Source organism: Sarcophilus harrisii, chromosome 2 (genome assembly GCF_902635505.1).
Source record: "Sarcophilus harrisii chromosome 2, mSarHar1.11, whole genome shotgun sequence".
In the NCBI taxonomy this organism is placed as follows: Eukaryota; Metazoa; Chordata; class Mammalia; order Dasyuromorphia; family Dasyuridae; genus Sarcophilus; species Sarcophilus harrisii.
Genome location: NC_045427.1, coordinates 322,206,853 through 322,219,977, shown reverse-complemented (window position 1 = coordinate 322,219,977; position 13,125 = coordinate 322,206,853). Strand labels below are relative to the sequence as shown.

Genomic DNA, 13,125 nt, shown 5'->3' with positions numbered 1-13,125 from the left:
CTGGAATGTTAACGTTTCTACTTGTTAGGATCCAAAAGTGGTCTATTTTCAGTCTTCCTCCTTTAAGCTACTCTGAATCTAATTCTTAAATTTTAATTCATGAGATCATACAGGTAGAGCCAGAAGGGACCTTAAAGGTTATCTGATCCAAACACTTATTTACATGAGGGTACTGAGGCCCAAAAAAGGGCTTGCCAAAGTCATATATAAGGGCAGTATTTGAAGAAGACTCTTCATTGCTCATTCCTCTGACACAAGGATGTACATATTTTCCTTCCTTCCCTTTCATAATGCTGAATATTTTATTTTTGGATGTCTTTTTAGATACTTTTAAGCTTTAGACACTTTTTAAACATATGGTATTTAGGGTAACAATTGAGGAGAGTAATATTGATTCTAAATCGAGGTAAATAGAAATCCATGCATAATGTTACCAGGTAGTTCTTTTGTGTGCTCCTCTCCCCATATTCCTCCCCCCCACTCATTACCTAATAAGGTTAAGTATTTATAGTAAATTTAAGCATTCATACAGACTTCCTGGGTCAAATGATGCAAAATTACCAGTAGGCAGACCAAAAGATTATGGATGGCTTGATCACAAATACAACTTAAGTGTTCGATGTACTGTATTAAATTAGCATTACCTTGTAGGCCCTAGAAACCTTCCTCTCCATCCCTCACCCTTTTTGGAGGCTCATGAATCAATGGAAAGGGACCAGCCCTTCCCTAGAGGCTACAGGGAACTCATCGAGTTCAGTAATTAATGTTAATGCTTTTTGTTTTGAAAGAGTAGAATTGACAGCAAGCCCTTTTAGCCAGGGGGGAATTTAGGGCAGACTGATAGGGTAAACATTCACAGAATATTGGGTCTGAGTAGACCAAGAAATGAGACACCAAAACATTTAAACTTCACTACTTTTAACCCATAATAATATGGATGAGTTTTCCTAGAGACCAAAGGTCTCTCTTCAGAACCATAATCTGAATTCAGGTTCTCTCTCCCCCCCCCCTTTTTTTTTTTAACCTTCAAATGTATTTTTCTAACATCTTTCACAAAAGCGTGTCACATTCTCTCAAGGCTAATGAAACTGTTGAGGATATAATCAATAGCTATAAAGACTAAGCATCTAAATTAATTTATTGTCATTGTAACTTGTTATAACAGATGTAATCCTGACAAGCTACATAAGGAGAATTTATGTAAGTTGAAAATTTTTAAATGTTCTAAAGCAAACTTGCTATTCTTACACTTCTACTCCTGCAAACATCTACTCTTTTACTACTCTTTTACTTTTACATAAGAAAGATGATTGATTTAATAACTCGAACCCTTTGGAATGAATACTAATTTGTTTTTACAATTTGGGTTTTCTTAGTGTTGGGGGGAGGAAAGAAAAATATAATTATTAAGCTTATTAAGCTGCGGTTGGGAGGGTTGTTTCAAATCGGGAGATCTATTTTACCCATTTTACAGAAGAGTTAATGTTAAGTGACTTGCCCAAAATTAGACACACAGGTAATGTCTGAGGTGGAATTTGAATATGAGTCTGACTCCCCAACCATTTCCTATTTTGTTCTTATAAGATTCTTATTAATGCTTTAAATTAGCAAGACTCCTTATGGATAACAATTCTAAATATAAAAAGTGTTAATTTTTTTTTTTTAACATCTTAATGGTAACTTTCCCAGCTTTATTGTTAGAAATAGAATTAATTTCTTTTCATGTTCTTTATGCATAAATTAGACACCCAATTATTTATCATGGGCTTATATATACACATATATGTAAAAACTTATGAAATTTTATGCATTTAGGGACAAAACTGCAAATTTATTAATACATAAAATGTTAAGGGTAATGCTAACTTCTGGAAAAGGAAATGACAAATCACTCCTGTATCTTTGCCAAGCAAACTTCATGGACAGAATTGGTATGCTACAGTTCACGGAGTCATGAACAGTCTGATAAGACTGAACTAAGCAACAATGCTGAATTCAAGGACAAATTATTTTTAGTTACCCTGTAAAAACCATTTCTCCATTAAAGACTGGAAAACTTGGCCTCTTTTATCTGGTTTAAAAAAAAAAAGCCAGAGGAATAAATTACATATATAAAATATATAGCTTAGATTCCCACTTATCCCAAATTACCAAATTCTACTTCTGCAAAGATAAAGACCAAGATATGGATTTGCCCTTCCATGTTCTTCCATACCCCTGAGGAATGTTGATTTATTCTATTGAAGGGGTTTAAATATAGCCCTTTAAAATATTCCACCCACATTTTCACTGCAAGATTTAAGGGGGTTGCTTTAATCACGTGTTTGTAATGATACTCTGTTGCTCATCCTAAACCAGAAGCCAATTAGGTATTTAGAGATTAGAAGAAACAGAAGTCTTCTAATACGACTCTTCATTTTTATATAGCATATGAAGAAATCAAAACCCAGAGAGACTGAGGCTTGCGCAAGGTCTTTCTTAGCAGCCCAAGTTTAGTTGTTCTAAATTTCTCAGAGATCATCTTCAATCAAATCCTAGAGCGTATAAAAGATGGTCAATACCCTTAGAAAAATACATATTTAAAAAAGACTCAAAACAAATCTTTTGCCATATGCTAATAGGGAGCTACATAAAGTGCAATCACTTTATATGTAGTTTGCTATATAAGTATAGGAATTTATTCCAGTACATTTATTTTCCAATTTTTTACTTTTTGATCATTCTGTATGACACCAATATTTTTCAAACATATAATTATCTGCCCTTCTAATTTTTTTCAAGCCACAAAGGATGTTAATTGAAACTGCACCTTAGTAGTATATGGGAGGTAGTGTGGCAGAGTTTTAAAAGTGAATTTATAATTTAGGACATTTGGGTTCAAATGCTAGCTCTGATATTAGCTATGTGACCCTGGGCAAGTTATTTCACATGTTCCATCATCTGCAAAATGATATACTAATCAGGTTGTAGTCTTTGCAAACTTGGAAGCGATTTGAATTTGAATCGTCTCCCATTTGATGCACTTTTTCTATCATTTAAAAATACTAGAGAAGGCCAAGGACATCTCTAGTTTGCCAGAACTGTTTGATGTATACATTTAACTGGCTATTTAGATAATTTTCCCTTAATAATTTGTTCATTATTTAAGTCTCCCTTGTTGAAAGCAAAAGGGGAAGAACTTAGCTATTGCCTGTGTTCATTGCTTTTAATATTCAGGTTAAATAGCTGCAAGAAAGGTAAAACAAAATGGCTTTAAAGTTGTCTCAGTTCACTTTTATACCATATATTTTCATAGAAGTTCCCAAATCCCTAATTTCAATATCCTCATTTGGGGATCCCCATTTGGCATAATGCAAATGTTATCAGTTCCAATTTATGTAGTGTTTTAAGATTTGCATTAAGTCATTTCTTCAGAACTGAGTACTACTACAGTAACTCCCCATTTTATAGGTGAGAGAGAAGCAACTCAGTCAATTATGGTTTAGCAGATGGGCTAAAAATCAAATTCAAATTGAAAAAACTAGATTAAGAGGCAAAATTTTCCAAAAATTTTTAAAATTGCAGAATACAAGAATATAAGTATCCTTGATAACTTGCTTTCAGATTAGGATCTCAGCTAGGATTCTGTTTTGTAACAAGGTTCTTTTGGCACTTCAGTATGTAAATACTTTTAGACAAATCATCCCCATATTAGGTATTACTAAGTTTTAAATAAAACACAAAAAAGCCTAAAATAATGGCATTTTAAGAATAAATTTGAATTAAGATGTACAGTGGATAGAGCACCACTCCCAAAGTCAGGAGGACCCGAGTTCAAATCCAGCCTCAAGACAATTTACCAACTGTACACCACCCCTCCCCCAAGCTATTTAACCCGACTTGTCTCAAAAAATTAAAAAGAGGGGTAGATTATACCAGCAACAAGTTTTACATGTTTTCCTATCAGGAAGATCATGATTCACCCAGTTGGCTTATTTTCTGGCTAATATTCATGAATTTTTTACATGGTGACATCTAGACTCATTCACATGCCCTTCTCTCACATATGCTTTTCACAGGAATAACACCAACTCTACTAAAAATGGTTTCCAAATTCTGGATGTCTTTTAAGTTTTTCAGAAGGGAAATAAAACCTGCATTATTTATTTTTTCTAAAGGAAACATATGATACATCACTGGCAAAACCTTGTGTTTCTATGTTGATGTGGACAGAAGCCATCCCTTATTCTATCATTTAACATGTAACACGAGTTGAGGGGATAAAGTACACTTGGGACTCTTTAAAGAGAGGTGTAGGATTCCACCTCTGACAAGTGTTTTCTAGGGCAAATCACTTTTTTCCTTTTAGGTATCATCAGTTATCTATGGACTATTTTACCTCTAATCGCCTTAATTCCAATGTCCTATGATTTATGATTTTTGACATTAAGAGATCAGATTCAAATATTGCCTTATTACTACAAACATACAAAGCAAACGCAAACTGAAAATTTGTCATGTCTAAAGGATAGTGGGAAAAATTAGGTCAACCATCTCCCCTCCCCCATATAGTTTTGATTTCTCATAATTAAGTTCTTCCTCTTATAAGGAGCAAGTCAAAACACCTTGAGATATTTAAAGGCAATTTCATGTAATTGTGAGTAGCTTTCAGTTGCTTCCTTACCTCTCCCCCACCCCCCTCCAAGATAGGCTATAAATAATACTAAGTGTTATCAAGTTTTGATCAAAACAGTCATCTTATAAAATACAGTCATCTTATAAAATTCTGGACTTCTCCAGATCAGTTTCCTATATAATTTTAAGAACTTTTGTCCTTAGAGAAATATTAAACATATATAATGGCAAACTAATGTAGTCTGTTTGGCAGATGCTAAGAGGAAGTTGTGATCTTTTAATTTTAAAAGGATGCCACTTTAATCATGCCTGATTTATAAAGCAGATACTTTACTCCACCTATTTTAAGAGACTTATTGTGTATCTCTGTGACCAACCTCCTGGGACTCAGTTTCTTCAACTGAAAATGAGATGGGACTGGATGGACCTAGGTCCCTTCTCACTGTAGTTCTAAGATCTCTATGACATTTGCCAGAAAAGCTCGCTAATAATATCCGTATTGGCAAAAGTCATCTCTCTCCCTCTCCCACCCCCACCCCAGATTTTTACTAAACTTAGTATATTGAACATACTTATAATAAATCATTGTTTTAATTCAGTACTATCAGTTCAGATTGTGTTGGTAGCAAGTTCTATGTACCCACACATTCATTAAACTTTCCATTTCTGTTTTCTACCTCTCCAAAGAGTAGTGTGTTCATGTTCTTCTGTCCTAGTTCTTAAGAGGGCAGACAAGCCCCCATCTAGATTTATATACTGAGAATGTTTCCCCAGCTTTCTCTTTGGATTTTGGTAAGTCAAAAGACAAATCTGACAACTATACAATTATCAGACTTTACACTGTAGTATCAAGTTATATATAACACAGGCATTTATTTAAATCTCAGTTTTCTTTTTCCCTACCTTCTCAGTCCTCTGTTATCAAGTTTGAGTATCTTCAATAATAATAATAACCAGAAAGTTTTATCAAACTTGTTGTCTACATGCAGCAAAATCAAGTAAATATTTGAGAGCATCAGAGACATTTTGAGATCAGTTTTGCTTTTTACAATTGGCAATTTGATGACTAGTATCTAATGATTTAAAGCATTATTAATATTTCGAATTGTTTTTATAGACCCATGACTTATTAAGCTAACGATCGAATCTTAAATACACTAATGCATAAAAAATAACCAGGTTAAGCTTCTCAATATTTTATTGTTACCAAAGCTTCCATAGGACAGGTGGGAAAACGGGTTTTTTTTAATAGGTGTTTTTTTGTCCTCCCCCAACAAAATCTTCATGCACAAACTGTTAAGTGTTAACAAAAAATGCTCAAGTTAGCAAACACACAAAAGGTATTAAAGACAACCCCTGAACATTAGTTTTTTTAAATAAACAATCTTTAGAACTAACCTTTACTAAACTAAGTTGTTGTACCTTTGCTTTCATATGCGTACAGCAGGCTAAGATTTTCTTTAATAAACTTTGTACTTGGCACACTGACACTTTAAAGTATAAACGAAAAAAAAAATAACGTGTAGAGAATGGTAAAGGTTTGCTGTTGACTGGGAGTGCATGTTTTTAGTCCACTTCTTCAATGGTTGGTCCCCCAGAGGCACCCGAACCGCCTCCACCCGGTCCTCCTTGGTAAAGTTTGCTGATGATAGGATTGCAGACTCTTTCGAGCTCTCTCTGCTTGTGTTCAAACTCATCTTTTTCTGCCATTTGGTTTCGGTCTAGCCAGCTTATCACTTCTTGACACTTGTCCAGGATCTTGTTCTTGTCCTGTTCACTTATCTTGCCCCTCAGTTTCTCGTCTTCGACCGTCTGTTTTATGTTGTAGGTATATGACTCCACTGCGTTTTTAGCAGCCACTCTATCACGATTTGCTTCATCTTCTGACTTGTACCTTTCTGCTTCTTGTACCATGCGGTCGATATCGTCCTTGCTTAGACGGCCTTTGTCATTAGTTATGGTGATTTTGTTCTCTTTGCCGGTGCTTTTGTCTGCTGCCGTGACATTGAGGATGCCATTGGCGTCTATATCAAAAGTTACCTCGATTTGGGGCACCCCACGGGGAGCGGGAGGGATACCTGTGAGGTCGAACTTGCCAAGCAGGTTATTGTCCTTGGTCATTGCCCTTTCTCCCTCGTACACCTGCACTAAGACACTGCTCTGGTTGTCGGAGTAAGTTGTGAAGGTCTGGGTCTGCTTAGTGGGAATGGTGGTGTTTCTCTTAATCAGGGGAGTCATCACTCCCCCTGCGGTTTCAATACCCAAGGACAGAGGAGTAACATCAAGCAGGAGGAGGTCCTGCACGTTCTCCGACTTGTCTCCGATAAGAATCGCAGCTTGAACAGCCGCTCCGTACGCTACAGCCTCATCAGGGTTTATGCTCTTGTTAAGCTCCTTGCCATTGAAGAAATCTTGCAGCAGCTTCTGGATCTTTGGGATACGAGTGGAACCGCCCACCAGCACAATCTCCTGGATCTGTCCCTTGTCCAGCTTGGCATCTCGTAGGGCTTTCTCCACCGGCTCCAGAGTCCCGCGGAAGAGGTCGGCGTTGAGCTCCTCGAATCGGGCTCGAGTGATGGAGGTGTAGAAGTCCACGCCCTCATAGAGTGAGTCGATTTCGATGCTGGCCTGAGTAGAGGAGCTCAGGGTACGCTTAGCCCGCTCGCAGGCGGTGCGCAGGCGCCGCACCGCCCGCTTGTTGGGGCCGATGTCCTTCTTGTGCTTGCGCTTGAACTCTTCGGCCAGGTGACTCACCATGCGGTTGTCAAAGTCCTCCCCGCCCAGGTGGGTGTCTCCGGCCGTCGACTTCACCTCGAAGATGCCGTCCTCGATGGTCAGGATGGACACATCGAACGTCCCGCCCCCGAGGTCAAAGATCAGCACGTTCTTCTCTCCCCCCGCGCTCCCTTTCTTGTCCAGGCCGTAGGCGATGGCCGCGGCAGTGGGCTCGTTGATGATTCGCAGGACGTTAAGGCCGGTGATGGTGCCGGCGTCCTTGGTGGCCTGGCGCTGTGAGTCATTGAAGTAGGCCGGGACCGTGATGACGGCGCTTTGCACCTTCCCCCCCAGATACGCCTCAGCGATCTCCTTCATCTTTGTCAAGACCATGGAGGAGATCTCCTCCGGGAAAAAGGTCTTAATCTCCCCCTTGTACTCCACCTGCACTTTCGGCTTGCCGCCCTCGCTCACCACCCGGAACGGCCAGTGTTTCATGTCCGACTGCACCGTCGCGTCTTCAAACTTGCGCCCGATGAGCCGCTTGGCGTCGAAGATGGTGTTGGTGGGGTTCATGGCCACCTGGTTCTTGGCGGCGTCGCCGATGAGGCGCTCCGTGTCGGTGAAGGCCACATAGCTCGGGGTGGTGCGGTTGCCCTGGTCGTTGGCGATGATCTCCACTTTCCCGTGCTGGAAAACGCCCACGCACGAGTAAGTGGTGCCCAGGTCAATCCCGATGGCGGGGCCCCGCGCAGACATCCTGACTGAAAGAGAGCAAAGGGGACGGGAGAAAGGGAAGAGACACAACGGGAGATGAGAAACCGCGTAGTCAACGGTCGGCGGCCGGGTTCCCTTCCGTCCCCCGACTCCGCGACGCCCTCCGCACCAGCCTAACCTCTCCCGGCCGCACCCCCCGCGACCCCAGCTTTTATAACCACCTCCCACCACCTCCTAGACACCACCAGGACCAATCTACTCCCGGACCCGCCCGCACAAACCCTTCCAGCCGGTGCCACAGGCTTTCCTCGGCCGGAGTGATGGGCCGGTGGCCCAACAGATTTCAAGCAGGGCGTGGGGCGGGACTTGAGCCGGCGCGAGGAGGCAGGAAGGCGTCCGTTATGCAAATGAACCCCCCACCCCACCCCGCGCCCCGCCCTCCCGGGAGAGCCTGGGCATCCGCTTCTCGCGCAGTCGGGATGAGTCTGGGGGGGCGTTGGGCTCGCGACCCACCAGTCCAGACTCTTTTTCCACTGCCTCGCAGTGTCCCGAAGGCGGGCTCGCCCGACGTTCGCTTGATTGGCAGGGGGCACAGCGAGTGAGCGGAGCCCGGTACTCACGGGCGGCTGACGGAGCTTGGGGGCCGCTCGGAAAGGAGTGGTGGGGGGGGGCGTCAGGGGGAGGAGAGGACAGTCCGAGGTGGGACGGGCGCGCGGGCGCCTGGAACGGACAGGCAGAAGGGGAGGGAGCCTCGGGGGAAGCGTGGGTGATTTACTGCTTCGTCCGCGGTCCTTCTGGAAAGTTGAGTTCAATGGCAGATGTCACGGTTAAGCACGCAGAGGGCGCGCGCCCGGTGCTGGTTACCCTTATTTGGTGACTGTGGAAAATTCCAGCGGCTCCGAGGGGTGAGGAAGGACCGAGGCAGCCGGGGACGTCCCCTCCCCCTGCCCCATCCCCCGATACACCGCCCCTCACCCACCCACCCACCCACCCAGGAAAGGCTGCGTGCTAATAATACTAATCCCTTTCATTAGCATTGATTGCTTTATATTGCGCTTTTAAGGTTTGCAAAGTGTTTTTACAATATTCCATTTTTATTCTCGCAACAACTTTAGGGAGGTAGATGATGTTCTTTTAGCAATTTTACAGAAAACTGAGGCAAATAGGTTGTGGCTTGTCGGGAGATTTCCCCAACCCCCGTCCCTCCCCGGTCCCCCCATCCGGAATGAGAGGGACTGGGTTCAAATCCTTATTAAATGTGTGACTTTAGGTCACTTAACCCCCCGCTAAACCTCAGTTTTCTCATCTGTAAAGTGGGTGAGGGGAAGGGTATAGTGAGATTAAATGATTAAATGTAATACTTTGCAGCTCCGAAACTGAGCATCTATTTCAAGGCCGTTTCTTGGGAAAGGAAGGGGAAGGCTTTTAAAAAATGAAAGTGACCATTCCTGAACCTTCTGCGCCTATGACCATTCTATGCATTGCCTCGAGGCTACTCTTAAATAGTTAATGGTCTCTAAAACTTGAGCTGTAAAAGGCCGGTGTGGAATCAAGTTTCCCCAGCTGCAGGGTTTCACTTAACTTTGTTTCCAAGTCAGGAAAATAAAGGCCTAGGGGCTGGAAAAGTTTCCTGCTTTATAAAGCCTATTGCATGCGCGCAGAGAGGCAGGCGGCGTGACTTTTTACTCAGAAATCCGTAGTCAGCAAGCATTTATTAAATAGCAAGCACTTCCTAAGTGCCACTCTATGATAAGTGTTAGGAATACAGAGACAGGCAAAAACTGATTCTCGAGGAGCTTACATTCCGGTGAGGGAAACAAGTATAGATGTACGGGATATATTCAAGATAAATTGGAAGTAATCCCAGAGACAAGAAACTCGTATTCAGAGGGACTTGGAAAAGGCTTGAAAAAGGAAAAGATTTCAAGGAGGCCAGGAGGCATAGTTGAGGAGGAAAAGCCAAATAGGCATAGAATATAGGGGAGGTAGCCATGAAAATACATATTGTTGATAGATGTAATATCTTGTGCAGAAATCAGGGAGTCAGTAGTGCCCAGAAGCTTGAAATTAAACACTTTCTGTGTCTGTAGTCCTGCCTCCCTCCCTTCTTCCTATATTTTAAGTTACATACAGTAGGTGCTCTATAAATGTTTGCTGTAAGGTCTCTCTTCCTCCCACCTCAGGTACCACCTCAAGGTGATTTTAATGCCTCCAGATTTAATTTCCTTTTACAATTTATGTCATCTGACTGAATGCTCTTTATTTTTCTCTTGTTGAGTTGACTACAGCAGTAGGTTTAATCAGTAACTCCTAAAGTGGATGGAAGACAGGTTCAAATAACTCTTTTACTACTTATTCTGAATTTGTCTTTAGGCAAAATAACTTCATTTCTCTGGGCCTTACTTAGTTACAACTTAAGGAAGATAACTCTCTAAAGCCCATCAGCTCTAAATTCTGTCATTATTTGAATCAAAGTATTAGAAGAAAGGGGAAATAATTAGAATTCTAGAATCCTGATTTGAAAAATGTTTTGTGTATAACACACCTGGGAGCAATAAAAACAATGCCCTACAAACTCTGGCACTGAGAATTTAGGGTGCTCTTAAATGGTCATGGCAATTTCCAATTTATACTCATTTCCTGTTCATTTCTTTTCATTCTAATTTTCTGACTTCATCTTTTTAAAACCACAAACAGCAACTCCTCGGATCCCTACCTTCTCCTCTCTCAAGGGAGTTGAAGTAAAAATGGAAGAAACAAACTTTTAAAAGTGTGCGCAAAAGAATGGTAATACTGACAAGTATCTACAATCGTACTGTCTCCAAATAGTGAGTATGAAGGGCTTGATACCCATCTTATCTTTTTCTTTTATGTTTAAAATCAGGTATGAGATCACACATTTTTACTTTTCAGTTATTGAGAGTAGAGAAGCCAGAGGCAGAAATAAAGGCATCTAGAGAAATAATTTTAGAACAGGACACAGAGAAACTTTTTTTTGGTCACAATCATAAACACTTTGTAAGACTCATAAAAATTTTGCCCACTCCTGAGACTCATCCATATTTTTGGACCAGATCTATAATTTTATTGTTATGAGAAGCATACTTCACAGAAAAGAAACTCCCTTTACTAACAAAGATAGATACCTGCTCTTCAATTTAGCCTTAAGGACTTGTCTATGGTCCCTGAAAGGTTAAGTGATTTGCCGTGGGCTGTACAGGGGAAAGGCGACAGAATTAGTGGAATCCATTTTTCTGACTCTTGAGGCCAGCCTCCTGCAGGACACTATGATGCCTATCTGGCACTACCATTTATCTCTAGCAAAAATCATTCCATAGGCATAAAACTAAAGAGCAAAAAGGGATTTTTCATGTAGTTACTAGAAACAGCTCTCATAGACGACACAGAAAAAGCATAGTATAATCACTACAAACACCTGTTTTCAAAAACCACAGAAATAAATTTTCATGATTTATGACTTCTTTGAATTAGCATTTTGCCCAATAAAGTTGATTGTTTCATATTTGAGACAGCTCCCTAAACTTTTGGGAGGGGTTGCACTTGCATTGATTTAGTCTGTAATGAACACTATTTTTGAACATAGTAAATATTTAATGCCAAGCATAATAGAATAGTCCATAGGAGGACAGCTAGATGGGAAATGAAGAGATAGAACTGACCTGCTCGTGACCTCCTTAAATGGAAGTTCTGAGAGTTCTCTACCCTCCCAACACAGGAAGGGTCCCTTTGGGGAAAGTGTCCTGAGGAGTTCTAGGGCTGAAGTGATCTTCCAGGAAGAGGAAGTGCTTGGATCATGATGAAGTCCAGGGCAGTGCATCTGGATGGGAAATGAAATGATCCAATTGTATTAATACTAAAATAAATTAGCCTCTTAGATTCCTGTGAAGCACTTTTTTCATCTGAGCAATTTTTAAGTATTTAAAAATAATAAACTTTAAATTGTTAGTTTTTGGCATCTCAATTTTAATATCAGTTACGATTTTTAAAAATTAGCAGGTTTCTTAATAAGATCAGAGGTGAAGCAATGATGTCCATTATCAACACTATTATTCAGTATGGTACTAGAAAAGTTAGCTATAGCAATAAGAGATGAGAAAGAATATGAAGAAAATCAGGATAACCAATGAGGAAACAAAACCACTCTTTGCTGATAATGATGTTATACTTAGGGAATGTTAGAGAACTAAAAATACTAGTTGAATTAATTAACAACTTTAGCAACCAGCAAAGCTTAGCAGCAAGAGATAGAGAAATTCTGTTTAAAACAACTATAGACAGTATAAAATACTTCAAGACAAACCTAGGCACTATATGAACACAATTATGAAATATTTTTCATACAAATAAAGTCAGAGCTAAACAACTGGAAAAATATCAGTTGCTCATGAATAGGCTGAGCCAATATAATAAAAATGACATTCCAACCTAAATTAACTATTAAAAAGTTACCAAGCTAGAAAAAATAAACCCAAAATTCATCTGGAAGAACAAAAGAAAAAAAATCAAGGAAATTAATGGAAAAAAAAAAAAAAAGCAAAGGAAGGTAGATTGAAAGTACCAGATTTCAAATTGAATTAAAAAGTGATAACCATAAAAATTAACTGGTTACAAAGAAATCATGTGCTGGATCAGTAGAAAAGATTAGATACACAAGACACAATAGTAAATGACCACAGTAATCTTGTGTATGATAAACCCAAAGACCCCAGCTTCTGGGGTGAAAACTCACTAATTAATCAAAACTGCTTGGAAAGCTGGAAAGTAGTATGGTAGAAACTAGATGTAAATCAAGATTTATATCGATACCAAGATAAGATCAAAATAGGCAAATAATATAGACATAAAGGGTGATAAGCATAAACAAATTAGGAGAGCAGAAATAATCTGCCTGTAAGATCTATAGAAAGAGGAAGAATTTATGACTAAACAAGATAGAGAGCATTATAAAATGTCAATGGATAATTTTGATTACATCAAATTTAAAAGATTTTGAAAAAATAAAACCAATACAACCAATATTAAAAGAAAAGCAGAAAGCAGGAAACAATTTTTAAAGCA

General features: G+C 40.0%; 3 protein-coding genes across 4 annotated transcripts in view; 1 reads left to right on the top strand and 2 right to left on the bottom strand.

Moving 5' to 3' along the window:
• ZBTB25 (zinc finger and BTB domain containing 25) overlaps positions 1–13,125 on the top strand; it is an 88,455-nt gene that overhangs the window by 1,106 nt on the left and 74,224 nt on the right. The window contains exons 1-2 of one of the 2 annotated variants that reach the window (XM_031952711.1): positions 8,730–8,951; positions 10,744–10,874. The gene's annotated coding sequence lies outside the window, so the exon portion shown is untranslated. Of the gene's footprint in view, positions 1–8,729; positions 8,952–10,743; positions 10,875–13,125 lie in introns of those variants that run through there. The other variant, XM_031952710.1, reaches the window with a different exon arrangement.
• On the bottom strand, positions 5,795–8,548 carry HSPA2 (heat shock protein family A (Hsp70) member 2). Its single transcript, XM_031952705.1, has 2 exons — positions 8,328–8,548; positions 5,795–8,093 (listed from the first exon to the last, which is right to left on the bottom strand). Exon 2 carries the CDS (start codon positions 8,086–8,088, stop codon positions 6,181–6,183), a length of 1,908 nt encoding a protein of 635 aa, XP_031808565.1. The 5' UTR covers positions 8,089–8,093; positions 8,328–8,548; the 3' UTR covers positions 5,795–6,180.
• Positions 11,747–13,125, bottom strand: part of ZBTB1 (zinc finger and BTB domain containing 1) — a 48,126-nt gene continuing 46,747 nt past the window's right edge. The window contains exon 2 of the transcript XR_004232034.1: positions 11,747–11,884. The gene's annotated coding sequence lies outside the window, so the exon portion shown is untranslated. The remainder of the gene's footprint in view (positions 11,885–13,125) is intronic.